At 42.4% G+C, this 12,497-nt stretch overlaps 1 protein-coding gene across 1 annotated transcript; it reads right to left on the bottom strand.

The window, feature by feature from the left end:
* Nucleotides 1–2,083: 2,083 nt before the first annotated feature.
* Nucleotides 2,084–11,702, bottom strand: ALDH5A1 (aldehyde dehydrogenase 5 family member A1). Its single transcript, XM_084220792.1, has 10 exons — nt 11,391–11,702; nt 11,169–11,252; nt 10,066–10,236; nt 9,815–9,931; nt 9,238–9,381; nt 8,235–8,378; nt 7,381–7,539; nt 5,907–6,076; nt 5,112–5,170; nt 2,084–4,959 (listed from the first exon to the last, which is right to left on the bottom strand). Exons 1-10 carry the CDS (start codon nt 11,685–11,687, stop codon nt 4,754–4,756), a joined length of 1,551 nt encoding a protein of 516 aa, XP_084076918.1. The 5' UTR covers nt 11,688–11,702; the 3' UTR covers nt 2,084–4,753.
* Between the last annotated feature and the right edge of the window lie 795 nt (nt 11,703–12,497).

Raw genomic sequence — 12,497 nt, 5'->3', positions numbered from 1 at the left:
TGACATTTAGGTGAGTTTTGAGAGAGGAAAATGTTCCTCCAGGAGAAGGGAAATGGGATCCAGGTGAATTAAGTTTCTTAATGTCAGTTATTGCTTATCAGGGATCCCTAACTTGAATACTAATCCTATACTTCTGCAGCAAAGAAAAACCCATTTCACGAACGTTTTATATCCTTACCTCCCCAAGGCAAAGGAGGGAAATAAAAAATTTAGAAATAAAATTTTAAGAAGGAGGCAACAAAGGCAAATGGTTTTTGTACAGGCTATGAATCAAGTGCAGATGAGCTGCACATCTGTATTTTGTCTCAGTATGAAAGCACTTCTCCCTGTGGGTGGATGGGTGAGCTGTTACAGAATTTATATTAGGAATTTGTTTCTAGAAAATGTTATTTATTGCAAATGCTATTGTATTGTAACTGGAACCATTTCTGAGCTGAAATTACTACATTTCTGTAACTATTAATAAAGTTTTGTCTTTCCTTTTAGAAACTTGTCAGGTACTCTTTTAAGCATGGTATTCTGTGTTGGATCCCGCAGTCAGGCCAGGTTAATAGACATATGTTGTCTTCCATAGCTTGTCCATACTCAAACATAAAAGCAATGCAGTAGCTGATTCCTTCCCTTCCTACTGGCAGAAGCATCTTTTACTAGGAAGGTGACATAATTCAGTAGATCAGAGAGCAGGAAAAAAATTATTTACTGCACTTCACAAATTTTCACATGGTGCTGGTCCTTAGGTGGTTTAATTGGCTGTGTGTAAGTAATTACCAGCTGTCATGCCAAGTGTGGTGGTTTCACAGGTGTTGTGGCTTAACTCTGTAACAGTCCATACTTGAGTCAGCTGCTCAGGAGTAATCAGAGATACAGGTGTGCAATACAACCCAAAATATGCTGGTAGAGGGGTAGGTTATGCTGCTTGTTTCTGAACTGGAAAAGAAAAATTCTTCCATCATTGTGTATTAAGTTTGTGCCAAATAGTGATAATAAAAGGTGCTATGAGATACAAGTGTCTTTCTGTAAGGAAAAAATCACACAGCATGAAAGCAAGTGTTTAAGTCTGTTTGGATACACAGTGCCACAGCCTGGGTGGCACAAAACATTACCACTGGACTGGCAGCTAAATGAGCTGATGAAATATGTGTGTCCTTTGTTGAAGGATGGAATCTGCCCCTTTGTTATTGCACTGAACATTTGATAACAGCAGTAGCCTTCCCCCACCTCTGTGAATAAGTGGTGCAGCAGAAGATCATGGGCATGATTCCAACACAACTTCAGCCAGTTGTGCTAAGCAGCTTTGGCACTCACTGGTGAAGTGACTAAACCACCAACTTCTCATGGTTCTTGCTGGAAGGACCTAAGCAGGAAGTTTTGACCTAGAAACCCTTTAAACAAGTGCTAAAATGTAACTTAGAACTTCTGAACACCATACTTAAATCTTTAAGATAGCAAAGTTGTTAATATTTAGTCGAACACATAAACATAGTTTCTTGAGAGCTTATTGTACAGACAAGTCAGACAGTGGGGGTGTGGGGGGGGGGGGTGTGTGGATGTTTGTGAAACAGCTGTTTAAAGAGTAACTTAAGAAAATAAACTGGAACTTGGCCATGACGGTGTCAAGTTGGAAATTTAAACAGTTTCTCAGGCTTCAAGACTGTATTAAATAATAGAAGTAGAAGAGCTCCCAAAACTCTATTTTAAATCTTAATGAATGAAATAAAGAATTGTGCAAGTAATCACATTACAAAAGCAGGGAAGACATTCTCATCTGTTTCATGATAAAAATGTTTGACTCAGCATAAAAGACTGGCATACAAAATGACTGATGGCAGATTACTGTGTCCAAGTAGTCTCATCTATCTGATTTAGATTCAAGGGACTGTAATTGGGGGTACCAAAATCTTACACTATATGAACATGTGGATGCAAAGAAGTGGTGTCTTTTACAGTGATAAAGCTGTCAGGAGAAAATCTCTGCAAATCTGAGAGATTGAACTTAATGTGGCTGGCTTCTCTCAATTTGTCAATTCAGCACTGAATAACGTAATAAACCACAAAATCTGATGCTTTCACAGAAGTTATTTATTAACTGAAAACATTTTTTTAATCACAGTTTTAATATCCAGGAATTGCTAAACTATCACAAGTGCAATCAACACAACTGAGGTGTGAGAATTCAAGTAAGTCTTTTGTTGAACAATCCCAGCTTTTGCTATGAAGATAACTTTGATTATTCTGTGCTTAACTGATGTAGACTTTACTGACACGAGGATATTATGCTGGAATCCAACCACAATCCAATCTAGACAAAAGTATTTCTTAAGTTTCTTACAAACATTATCTTTAATTATAGTTTGTGCTTGTTATCAGGCATTGTAAAAGGTATTATTTGCAAAAAAAAAAAAAGTAAACACTCATTAGAAGTGTTATTATCTGAAAAGCACATTAAAAAGACATTAAGATTTTAAATGTACCAATGCATCATCAGTAACTTGTAGTGAAGAGAGCAAGGGTTAAATAATTTATCCTCCAACTGCACTGTCCCCAAGAAGTACACTCACATTAAATACTACACTGTCATACAGCTGTAAGTAAGATGATTTTAATTTTGACCTTATACAGTTTACAGGCACATACAACTGAATTTCAGTGGCAGATGTTCTACCTGTGTACAGTACCTGTAACTAAGACTGCATCACTGGGTTGTGGAAGCTGGGAACCTAGGCATGACCTTCTTTTACACAGTTGTTTTTTCCAACTAATACTAAACACTTTGGTAGCCAAGGCTGGCAAGCAGCTTTCTCCCACAACACTATATTCCCCAAATTCAGGCAGCCTGTGCACTCAACAGTGTTATCGCAAAAGTTGGGTATAGGAAAGTTTCTTGCAACCAGAGGCCATCCTTCTTGTGTTTTTGACAAGCACAGATAACAGTATTAAAGTCCTCACTACCACAAATATGTGGGTTTGGTGCATTGGGAATTACTGGAGGGGCAGTAAATACCCTTTAACTGCCCTTCAGTTGGCATGATGCACACAGTACTGACAGATAATGTGCTCCAGACCCATCTGGTCTCAACTGCTACACAAATACAACCATAAAAAATATTTAAAAATAAGGAGTAGCAGTCAATGCTACTTTATGTGCGCTTTAAACAAAAACCCTGTGAAACTCTGTTCCAGCTTGCTCTCCCCCTCCCTCTCCAAGTCTTGTGTTACCTGGTACCTCTTTGCCTGATAGGATAAAATATTTTAAAATATTTCATTTCAAAGGGTACATTCATTACTTTATAAAAAGAAGAATTATGTTGCCTTCTTTTATATATTTTTAAAAATGAACACAAGAAACAAAATTTATTCCACTTCTGCCATTCTGATTTATTCACCAAATTAACATTGCACATTTAAAGTGCTTTGTTTGACTGCCATTAAAATGTTTTTAACAACATTGTTTATGTCATACTAAGGAAGCCTTACATCATCTTTTGAAGATGACAGAATACTGAGGTCAAGCCAAAGGTCAAAGCCTCACCTCTAACCACCACTATTCAACTCTTTACTAGGTCACAAATGAGCCATGTTCAAAGGTTTTTAAACCTTCCTCCCTAATGGACCTTCACCTGTGTAGCCACAAATCTAATTCAAGACACAAAGCCCACACGGATGGATATCTGCTCCTGTTCTTTGAAGGGGGTGAGTTATGTTCCTTTAGACACTGAGCAATATTTACATCAGGGACTGTACTTCTACCCAAGGAGAATCACGGTCTTTTTATGGAAGAGAGGGAGTTTATTTGTATCAACATATCACCACTTGTGCTTTCTTCCCACTGCCCTTACAGTCTCCCCTTATAATTCTGCAAGTTGTTCCTGTGAGTATCTTATCTTCCTCCTGTTTCTCACTAAGCCAGCAATTCTTTGTCCTGGACTGTACTGTTCCCAGGACTGCTGGGGCTAACAGGCATCATACAAGGGCTATATTTCATCCTAGATATGCAAGCTGTTAAGCTCAAAGTACACCTTTTTGCTCAAAAACCTAAAGCAGCCCTGCAGTCAGCATTAACAGTGCTGAAAAAGCTGTCTGTTAGCCTGTGTGGATGCCTAGATATAGCTCAAAACAATTCCTCACCTTTCGTAAGAAGCAGATATCTGCCACAATTTTAAAAAAAACAAAAAACAAATAAACAAAAACCCCCAAAAAACCAACCAAGCCAAAAACCAACCAAACAAAAAACCACCAAAACCAAACAAACGAACAAAAAAAAAACCCCAAACCACACACTTGCTTCTAAAGGAGGTCACATAACCACATTAGAAAGTGTGAGTACACAAAATTCTAAAGGGAGAATGCCATCCCAAAGCCTCCCTTATCCACACTGAAATACTAAAGGTAGTAAAAATTGGTGGTCTAGTTTCCCTTGCTATAGGTCACAATCAGTTTTCATTATGCACAAGTCTCAAAGGTCTCCCAGTTACACAGGGATAATCCAAGAACAGTAAATGTACATCCCTACTCTTTACTAAAAATAATGGACATTGTGATCACATTGCTGAAAAACTGGATGTATAAACAAAGACTGTGTAAAAACATTTGGCAGCACAGAATACCGTAGATATGTCTATACACACACACAGGACAGGGCTGATTACTTCTAATGAAGGTAGAAGTTGCATTCATACATATTTCTGGCTCAAGAAGCTTATAAAAACAACAGCACTGTTTCCCAAATTGTGGGGATTGTGCTGTTTGAAGGCTTTTATAATCCTCCAAAGCAGACATATTTTATTTCTAAGTATTCATCAATGCCATATTTTGAGCCTTCTCGCCCTAAACCAGACTCCTTTACCCCACCAAAAGGACACTCTGCTGATGAGATTATGCCTTCATTAACACCAACCATTCCAACTTCCAGCTGTTCTGCAACTCTCCAGATCTGAGCTGGATCTTGGGAGTAGAAATATCCTGTCATGCAGACACAGAGATACAGGAGTGAAAATCAGTAAGAACAATTGCAGAAGACTGAAAAAGAGACTTAATGACATTCAAAATCATCACTCCACAGCACTAAAGCTCACAAAACTGCAGGAATACATGTATCTGACAGAGAAGCATACCTGCTAAACCCACATTAGCGGCATTTGCTATAGCAACAGCTTCTGCTTCAGTCTCAAACCTGTCAATAGAAAGAGAAAAAATAAAGATGAGGCCTGCAGTTCACCTGCTGTCTTGCTGACTTAGTGACAAGAAGCAGTCTTATCAGGAATTAAAATGTCAATTTATTTTTCCCAAAAGTGTACATTAAAAAGCCAATTTAACTTTCATTTTTAAACACTGAAGTGTCTACCTCTTCTCTGAATTTAAACTGCAGTTAAGTAGTTAAGATTGCCTTTATCCCCCTGAGGTAGCTAGCTGGTACCAAGACATTTACTTCACCTATTTCCCCAACTACACAGCACTCTCAAGTCTGAGAGATAACTGTATGTTCTTCAATCATATCCAACTGGTCTGCACAAAGGCAGGGAAGGCTTTAAGGAGAACAGACAGCTCCAATTCATCCTCTGTCAGAATAGCTTAGGACTAGCAAATCACATGGCAAACTCAAAAGTGCCATCTCCTCTTACATACCACAGATCATGAAGCCAATGAAGGTTTTGCTGCTATCTAGCCTTGCTTAACCATTGAGATACTTTAATTTTCAAAATGTTGCAGAGATGCTAAGATCAGGTCAGGAAAAAAAAACAAACAGGCTACATTTCCAAAGTATGTTTTCACATGTGTACCCCAGTATTTTTACAAGACTTGTGTGATCATACAAAAATATTTTTTTGTCTTTCAAATTTTGTTTATTCAAAATAATCTTTCATTGTTTTTTAATTGTTAATTTTAATCTGTGGAATTAATAATCTCACCTTATAACTGGTGCTAAAGGGCCAAATGTCTCCTCTTGGGTGCAAAGCATTTTTGTTGTAACGTTAGTAAGTAATGTTGGCTCAAAGAAATTCTTCCCCAAGCTGTGTCGTTTCCCTCCAGTCACAATAGATGCTCCTTGAGAAACTGCATCCTTAATGTGTTTCTCTACCTGAGATATGCATAAAAAAGTTAAAGTTAGCATTTAAGAATGAGCAATACTCTATTTCCCACTGAAGAAATAATACTCTCCCTATATTTAAGAAAAAATTTTAAGAGAGGCTTACACCTTGCAGAGGATCATTTGCAATATTATCTAATTTCTCTTCAGTTCTTGTTTCTCTCAGTCTGACATAATTTCAAAGGGATAAATTATGAATGTGGTCCCCAGCCCACTCTTCTGTAGAAATTAAAAGCCTACACCTAACGTGAGAAAAAATCTTTGCAGGACTAAAAACTGAATCTTCTAGGAGTGATCAAGCACTATGGAAATGAAATGTATGCCATGGAAAGAGAAACAACTCTCAAGATGGAACTGGAGAGAACATTTTCCTACATCTATGATTCTACCTACCCCCTATAGTTACAATTAATCTAAAGACAACAAAGCAATAAGAAAACTAAAGTAGCAATCCCCACCTAGAATACTGTCCTTTGAAATTACAGAAAGTGACTATATACAGTGTTTATTTGTACATATAGTTGTACCTGATACACATACTACACTTTTGTGATGTAAGAAAGGAAGACGTGAAGGAAGGAAATTCAAGGACTATATCCTTTGTCTCCCAAATAACTGAATATTTTCCCATTCTTTTATAAAGAATCTGGCAGCATTCATGTATAATGGATTCAACCAAACTGGCATGCAACTGAACTGTAATATCTTACAAAGTATGGGCGACTTGACTCAAAAATCTTTAACCTTAGGAAGAGTGAAGTATTATAAAATATGTGATTTATTAGGATTTTTTAAAATAATAAGTATTCCTGGAGTTGCAGGTCACCCAAAACAGAAGACCCAAACCATGCACACAAAGTTTCAAGTAATTATAACGTTCAGAGTTCTGGTATTTTTAACCATGAGAAATTATTCTGCCTAGCTTTTGCCAAAAAGAAACACTGTTCCTCAAAGGAAATTGTCAATCACAGTGCTTCAGAACTGCAGGATCACTGTACAGCTCTCACAGTGTATCCAATTTCAGTGAATGGACTTGAGAACAGCTAGAGAGTAATCAGGAGGAATCAGTTTCTCCTAAAGGAGGCCTCTCCCTTAAAGGAAACAGAGGGAAGATACATGAACTGTCCACATCTGTCTATATGTACACATGGACTTGGGGGACAGAACACACTTCCAGCCACACTGCAAATATGCTCTAATAAAACAAGGGAAAAAAGGTAAAACATAAATGTAAAGTTATTTTATGGATCATAAAAAGAAAATCAGAATGTTAAAAATTAAATATTTACTTATACCTTCTCCACTGCTTTTTCATTTATTAGTGGTCCTTGGGTAGTTTTTGCATCAAATCCATTTCCAACATGTAGTTCTTTGTCTATAGCTTTAGCAAACTTTTCCACAAATTCATCATGAATTCCCTTTTGCACCAGGAAACGGTTTGTGCAAACACAAGTCTGAAAACAAACAAGGTAAGACAAAACCCCATTAGTTTATATTGTATTTAATCCATCTATTAATTCATTCTGGCCTTCAGGCCACAGAATCAGGTTACTACACTGATGTCCCCTGCCTCTCCTCCCTCATCCTGAGCTGTTACCCAGCTGTGCCATTTCTTTCACCACCCATTTCACTTTAGAAATACAATTTCAACAAGCTGTCAGTGGGTGTGTGAAATATGTCACACTGCCAAGTTGCTTATACTGGGGAAATGTTTTGTGAGTTCTGTGGACTCAGATACATGGATTAACCAAGGTCCAGAAGCTGCATGAAATTCCTTCTAATTAAACTGCAGAATGCTGGACTGAGCAGCAAAAACTCAAATCACACTTAGTGGTTGGGGGTCTTTTTTTCTTACTCCTTTATTATCTGAGTTTGAGTTTGTTTTCTTCCTGAAAGTTGTTTGTAAGTGCTTTCAATGGTCGATTTATTTATGCTACCCCTTTGCTCTGACAAAAATATATGAGATTTCAGTGTTGCTATTTAGACTTGCTGGTAATTTGCTTTAGTGCCCAGAACCATTTGTGAGTGCAGCACCTTTCTCTTTGCAATGAAGTGTTCTGTGCTTTCCTTTTACATAAAATAGCTTATTTACAGCTTAAACTTTATGTACAGCTCTTCATTGTCTAGAAACAAGGACAAAAATTCTCACCTGTCCTGAGTTTCTATACTTAGAAGCAAGGGCTCCTGCGACAGCCCGGTCCACATTGGCGCTGTCGAACACAATAAAAGGAGCATGTCCTCCAAGCTCCATGGAAACTCTCTTGACAGTGCCAGCTGCATGTTTCAGCAAGATCTGTAGGCAAAGAAGAGACACACACATCTGTACCTCCAACAGATGTGAACAGTGGAATCATGGATGCAAGGGAGTGAAAAATTAACTCTGGAAAGGACATAATCGGCATCTTCTCTACAATGTTAGACCATCTCCTGTGACAAAAGCAACTTTCATCCATTAAAATCCTTAAAGATGAAATTCTGATCAAGGACTAATGGAGAGAAAGATTTTGATCAACTTCAGATCAGGTTAAGCTTTTATACACTAATATTGTCAACCTTTTTTTGTTTGTTTTCTTTTGGTAATAAAATCTTGACTACTCTTATGAAAGTTTTCCAAGATCTAACAGAATTTGGTATTATGATTTGCCTTGATACCAGACTTTTGCTTCATTCTGCATACAGCCATCCTAGAGAACTGTCATTTTGAGCCACACTCTGCAGTTTTAGTGATTCAATTAGAGATGGTGACAAGATTGCTTATTGACTACAGTTGATAGCAGAGATTCCAGGCCTCACTCCTCTAATACTTTCTCTCAACTGCTGAAGCCATTCTTGAATGGCACCTTTAAAACTCAGTTTCAGTGCTCTTATTAGTATGTTGTCACCTTACAATATAAACCAAGAACATTGTGTACAGGACTGCTCACATTATGGTTTAATAAATGGCAGTTATCAAGAATTACAGACAGGCATTCTTCTGTGAAGTACTGATGCTAAAACATATAAGCAGTATCTCAAGAGGTACACAATTATTTGGGCAATCTGTGTACAGTAGCCAGAAAAGCAGGCTCTGTATAAAGGCACACGCTTTCCCCCTACCTTTCTAGTCATAATCACAGTAAAAATCTTCAAGGATATTTTGTCCACGTATGTACCTTTCCTGTTGCTGTAGAGCCAGTAAAAGATATTTTGGATACCAATGGATCAGTGCATAAAACTTCCCCTACAGCTGCTGTCTGTTGTCTGGAGCAAGGGACAACATTATACACTCCTGCTGGGATTCCAGCCTGGTTTGCAAGCTGCAACAAAAGAAAAACAGAATTTGCATAATTAGAGCATTTTGTAAGAGGAATAGTCACTTAATGATTGTTCACTGTTTTGAAGAAAAGTCTGTAAGTCAATGGAAGACAAAAGGACTCAGCACAACCAGGAACAGGTACCACAGGTGCTTGAGAGAGCACCTTTGCTCCAGTTTAAGCTGTCTGTGTTCAGAAGAACTAAATTAAAGATATAAGGATATTTTGAGTATCAAAATGGCCCGATACACTTTGAGACTCTAGACCATATTAGAAGCAGTTTGCAAAGATTCTCAATAAACTAAAATACCCGCATCAAGTCAGTTTGCCCTTTCTTCACACATGAAACTGGCCAGAGCTACCTTCCAAGCCCATCTGATTCTCTGTTTCCAGTATCAGTCCATTGTTGAGGTAAAGCTTAGTACTGAAAGCTCACCTCCCCAAGAGCTAATGCTGATAAAGGTGTGTCCTCTGCAGGTTTCACCACGACTGTACAGCCAGCTGCCAGAGCTGCACCAACCTTCCGGGTAATCATAGCGCTGGGAAAATTCCACTAGGAAGAGAGAAAATAGTACAGTCAAAGTTGGGAAAATTTTGCCTCCTGCGTTTGCAGAAGTAAGTGGCATTTTGAACTGGGGGCTGAGCTGAAAACCTTCATGTGACTCAGAAGAGTTCAGCTATGCTTACTGGGGTTATAATGGCTGCCACTCCTACTGGCTGCTTCAGCACCAGGACTCTTCTGTCCTTTGCAGATGCTGGAATAACATCACCATAGATCCGTCGAGCCTCCTCCGCAAACCACTCCAGAAACGAGGCTGAATATGTGATTTCACCCTGTGCTTCTTTCAGAGGCTTCCCCTTTGATTAAATCAGATTGAAGATACATTGTAAGCAGCAAACGGAAGCAATACAAACAAATTCAAGTAATTTTGGAGTTTCTCTTCTTTTCAGAGTACTTCATGATCCCCTCCCTCTGACATGCACTCTGATCTCCAGCAAGGATTTTATGATTGCAGCAGCAATAGTTGTGTGGATTCAATATCCCATCATTGTATAGCCAATAATTTGTATGCTGTGCCTGGATTCATACCTGCCTAGGACAGGGAAGAGAAACAGCAAATGTAGTATGCATTTATTTACAAACTCTAAGTTAGCAGCTATTACCACTCTGAAGAAAGACACAAATCATGGCAACACAGTTACAAGTTTATTCCAGGGTTATTTGTTTTGGGTGTACTGCTTTGGACCACCCCCAGGTCTGATCCAGTGGACTACAGGACCATTAGCAGCTGTGACACAACAGAGGAGCTGCTGAAGTATCTTCCAGCAAGGTTTTGTCTAAAAGGACACCAGTTTGTGAGCTCCCAGACTACTCAGTGATACAGACTATATGAATCCAACTTGGAGACTTGCATGATTTTTCCCAATCACAAACATTTCTGCCACGGGGACCATGGTTTAGGTGGATGTACGCTTTTGCATGCTAAGAAGCACAACATGGGTTTGGTTTCCTCTGATTAGGTACTACGGTTATCAAACCAACTCACTTTATGTATGTCTGGAGGAGGAACGTTTGAAACGTCAGCCACTGACCTAGCAGAGCAATGTGAGTGCACAATATGCCCAAAGTTATTAAAAAGGACAGGATGGCCAAACTGGTGAAGCGCGCAGGGAGAGGCTTGACGGCTGTCACTTTTACTTGTGTCCCTGTTCGCCTGTCTGTGTTGGGTTTCCCAGCGCGAGTGCCAGCACGGAGCATTGCCCGTGCCCACCCCCGCCGCCCCACTCACGTTCTCGGCTGTGATGATCCGCGCCAGCTCCTCCTTGTTCTCCATCATCAGCTCGTACCATCTGCGGAGGCGGGCGCTCCTCTCCTGGGAGGAGGGAGAGACAAGGCTGCCGTGGCCGCCGCACGCAGGGACGGGGAGGCGAGGCCCCGGGGGACCCGACCGGACCGGACCGGACCGGACCGCCCCGGGGCCCCCTCGCCGCCACCTCCCGCGGCCGCTCACCTTGGCGGGCAGGCGGCCCCAGGCGGCACCGGCTTCGTGCGCGGCCCGCACAGCCGCCCGCGCCTCGGCCGCCCCGCAGTCGGACACCCGGCCCAGCTCCTCGCCGCTGGCCGGGTCCTGCACGGGGAAAGCGGCGGCCGTCTCCACCCATCGGCCGCCCACCAGGCCGCCCCGGCGCAGCAGGGCGGCGGACAGGGCCCGGCTGGGGGCCCGCGCCGGCCCCCGGGCCGGCGGCGCGGGGCGCAGCAGGAGGCGGCGGCGGGCGGCGGCGGCGCCCCGCGGCAGGAGGGTGGCCATGGCCGCGCTGCGGCGACAGGCGGTGGGCCCGGCACAGCCCCGCACGGCCCGCCCGCGCCGCCCCGGAGGAGGAGCTGCTGCCGAGGGGCTGGGCCAGGAGCGGCGTCTCGGGGGGGCCCGTGGCACCCGGCCAGGGGCGCCCGGTGTGCCCGGGCAGGGGTGGGAGAGTAGCCGGGGGAGCTGGGGGCGGGAGGGGGCTTCTGCTTCCCGGAGCCTCCTGTTCCGCGCCCCACCGAGACCCCCGCCTCGTAGGGAGAGAGGAGGCCTAGAGTCACAGAGTGCCCTGTGTTGGCAGGAACGCACAGGGATCGTCGCATCCAACTCCTGCCCTGTACAACACGCACCAGGTGTCACACCATGGGCCCGAGGGCGTCGTCCAAATGGTTCTTGGATTCTGTCAGGCTTGGTGGTCTGACCGCTTCCTCGGGGAGCCTGTTCCAGTGCCAAAGCACCAAACCTTCCCCTAATTCCCAACCCAAACCACCGCTGACACAGCTTCATGCCGTTCCCTCGGGTCCTGTCACTGATCACCGCAGAGATCAGTGTCTGCCCCTCCCCTTCGTGAGGAAGTTGCAGATTGTGATAAGTTCTCGGGGTTCTCCGTCTCCTCCAGGCTAACTTGTGCTTAACCGCAGGAACACTGGGCTCCTGGGAGCCTTGGGCCCCTGGGTCCCATGACAGTCTGTGGCACAAGGGCCACGCAAAGACCCTGGCCAGTGCCACCGTGTCGCTGGGGACTGGTGTGGCTGTGGCATGTGCATGAAGGGTGGCTGGGAAGCGCAGGGCGTCCGGCCTCTGCAGCCAGGAGTT

This window comes from Fringilla coelebs (genome assembly GCF_963513975.1).
Source record: "Fringilla coelebs genome assembly, chromosome: 1".
In the NCBI taxonomy this organism is placed as follows: domain Eukaryota; kingdom Metazoa; phylum Chordata; class Aves; order Passeriformes; family Fringillidae; genus Fringilla; species Fringilla coelebs.
Note: the sequence above shows the minus strand (reverse complement) of the source record. Positions and strands in the feature narration are given on the sequence as shown.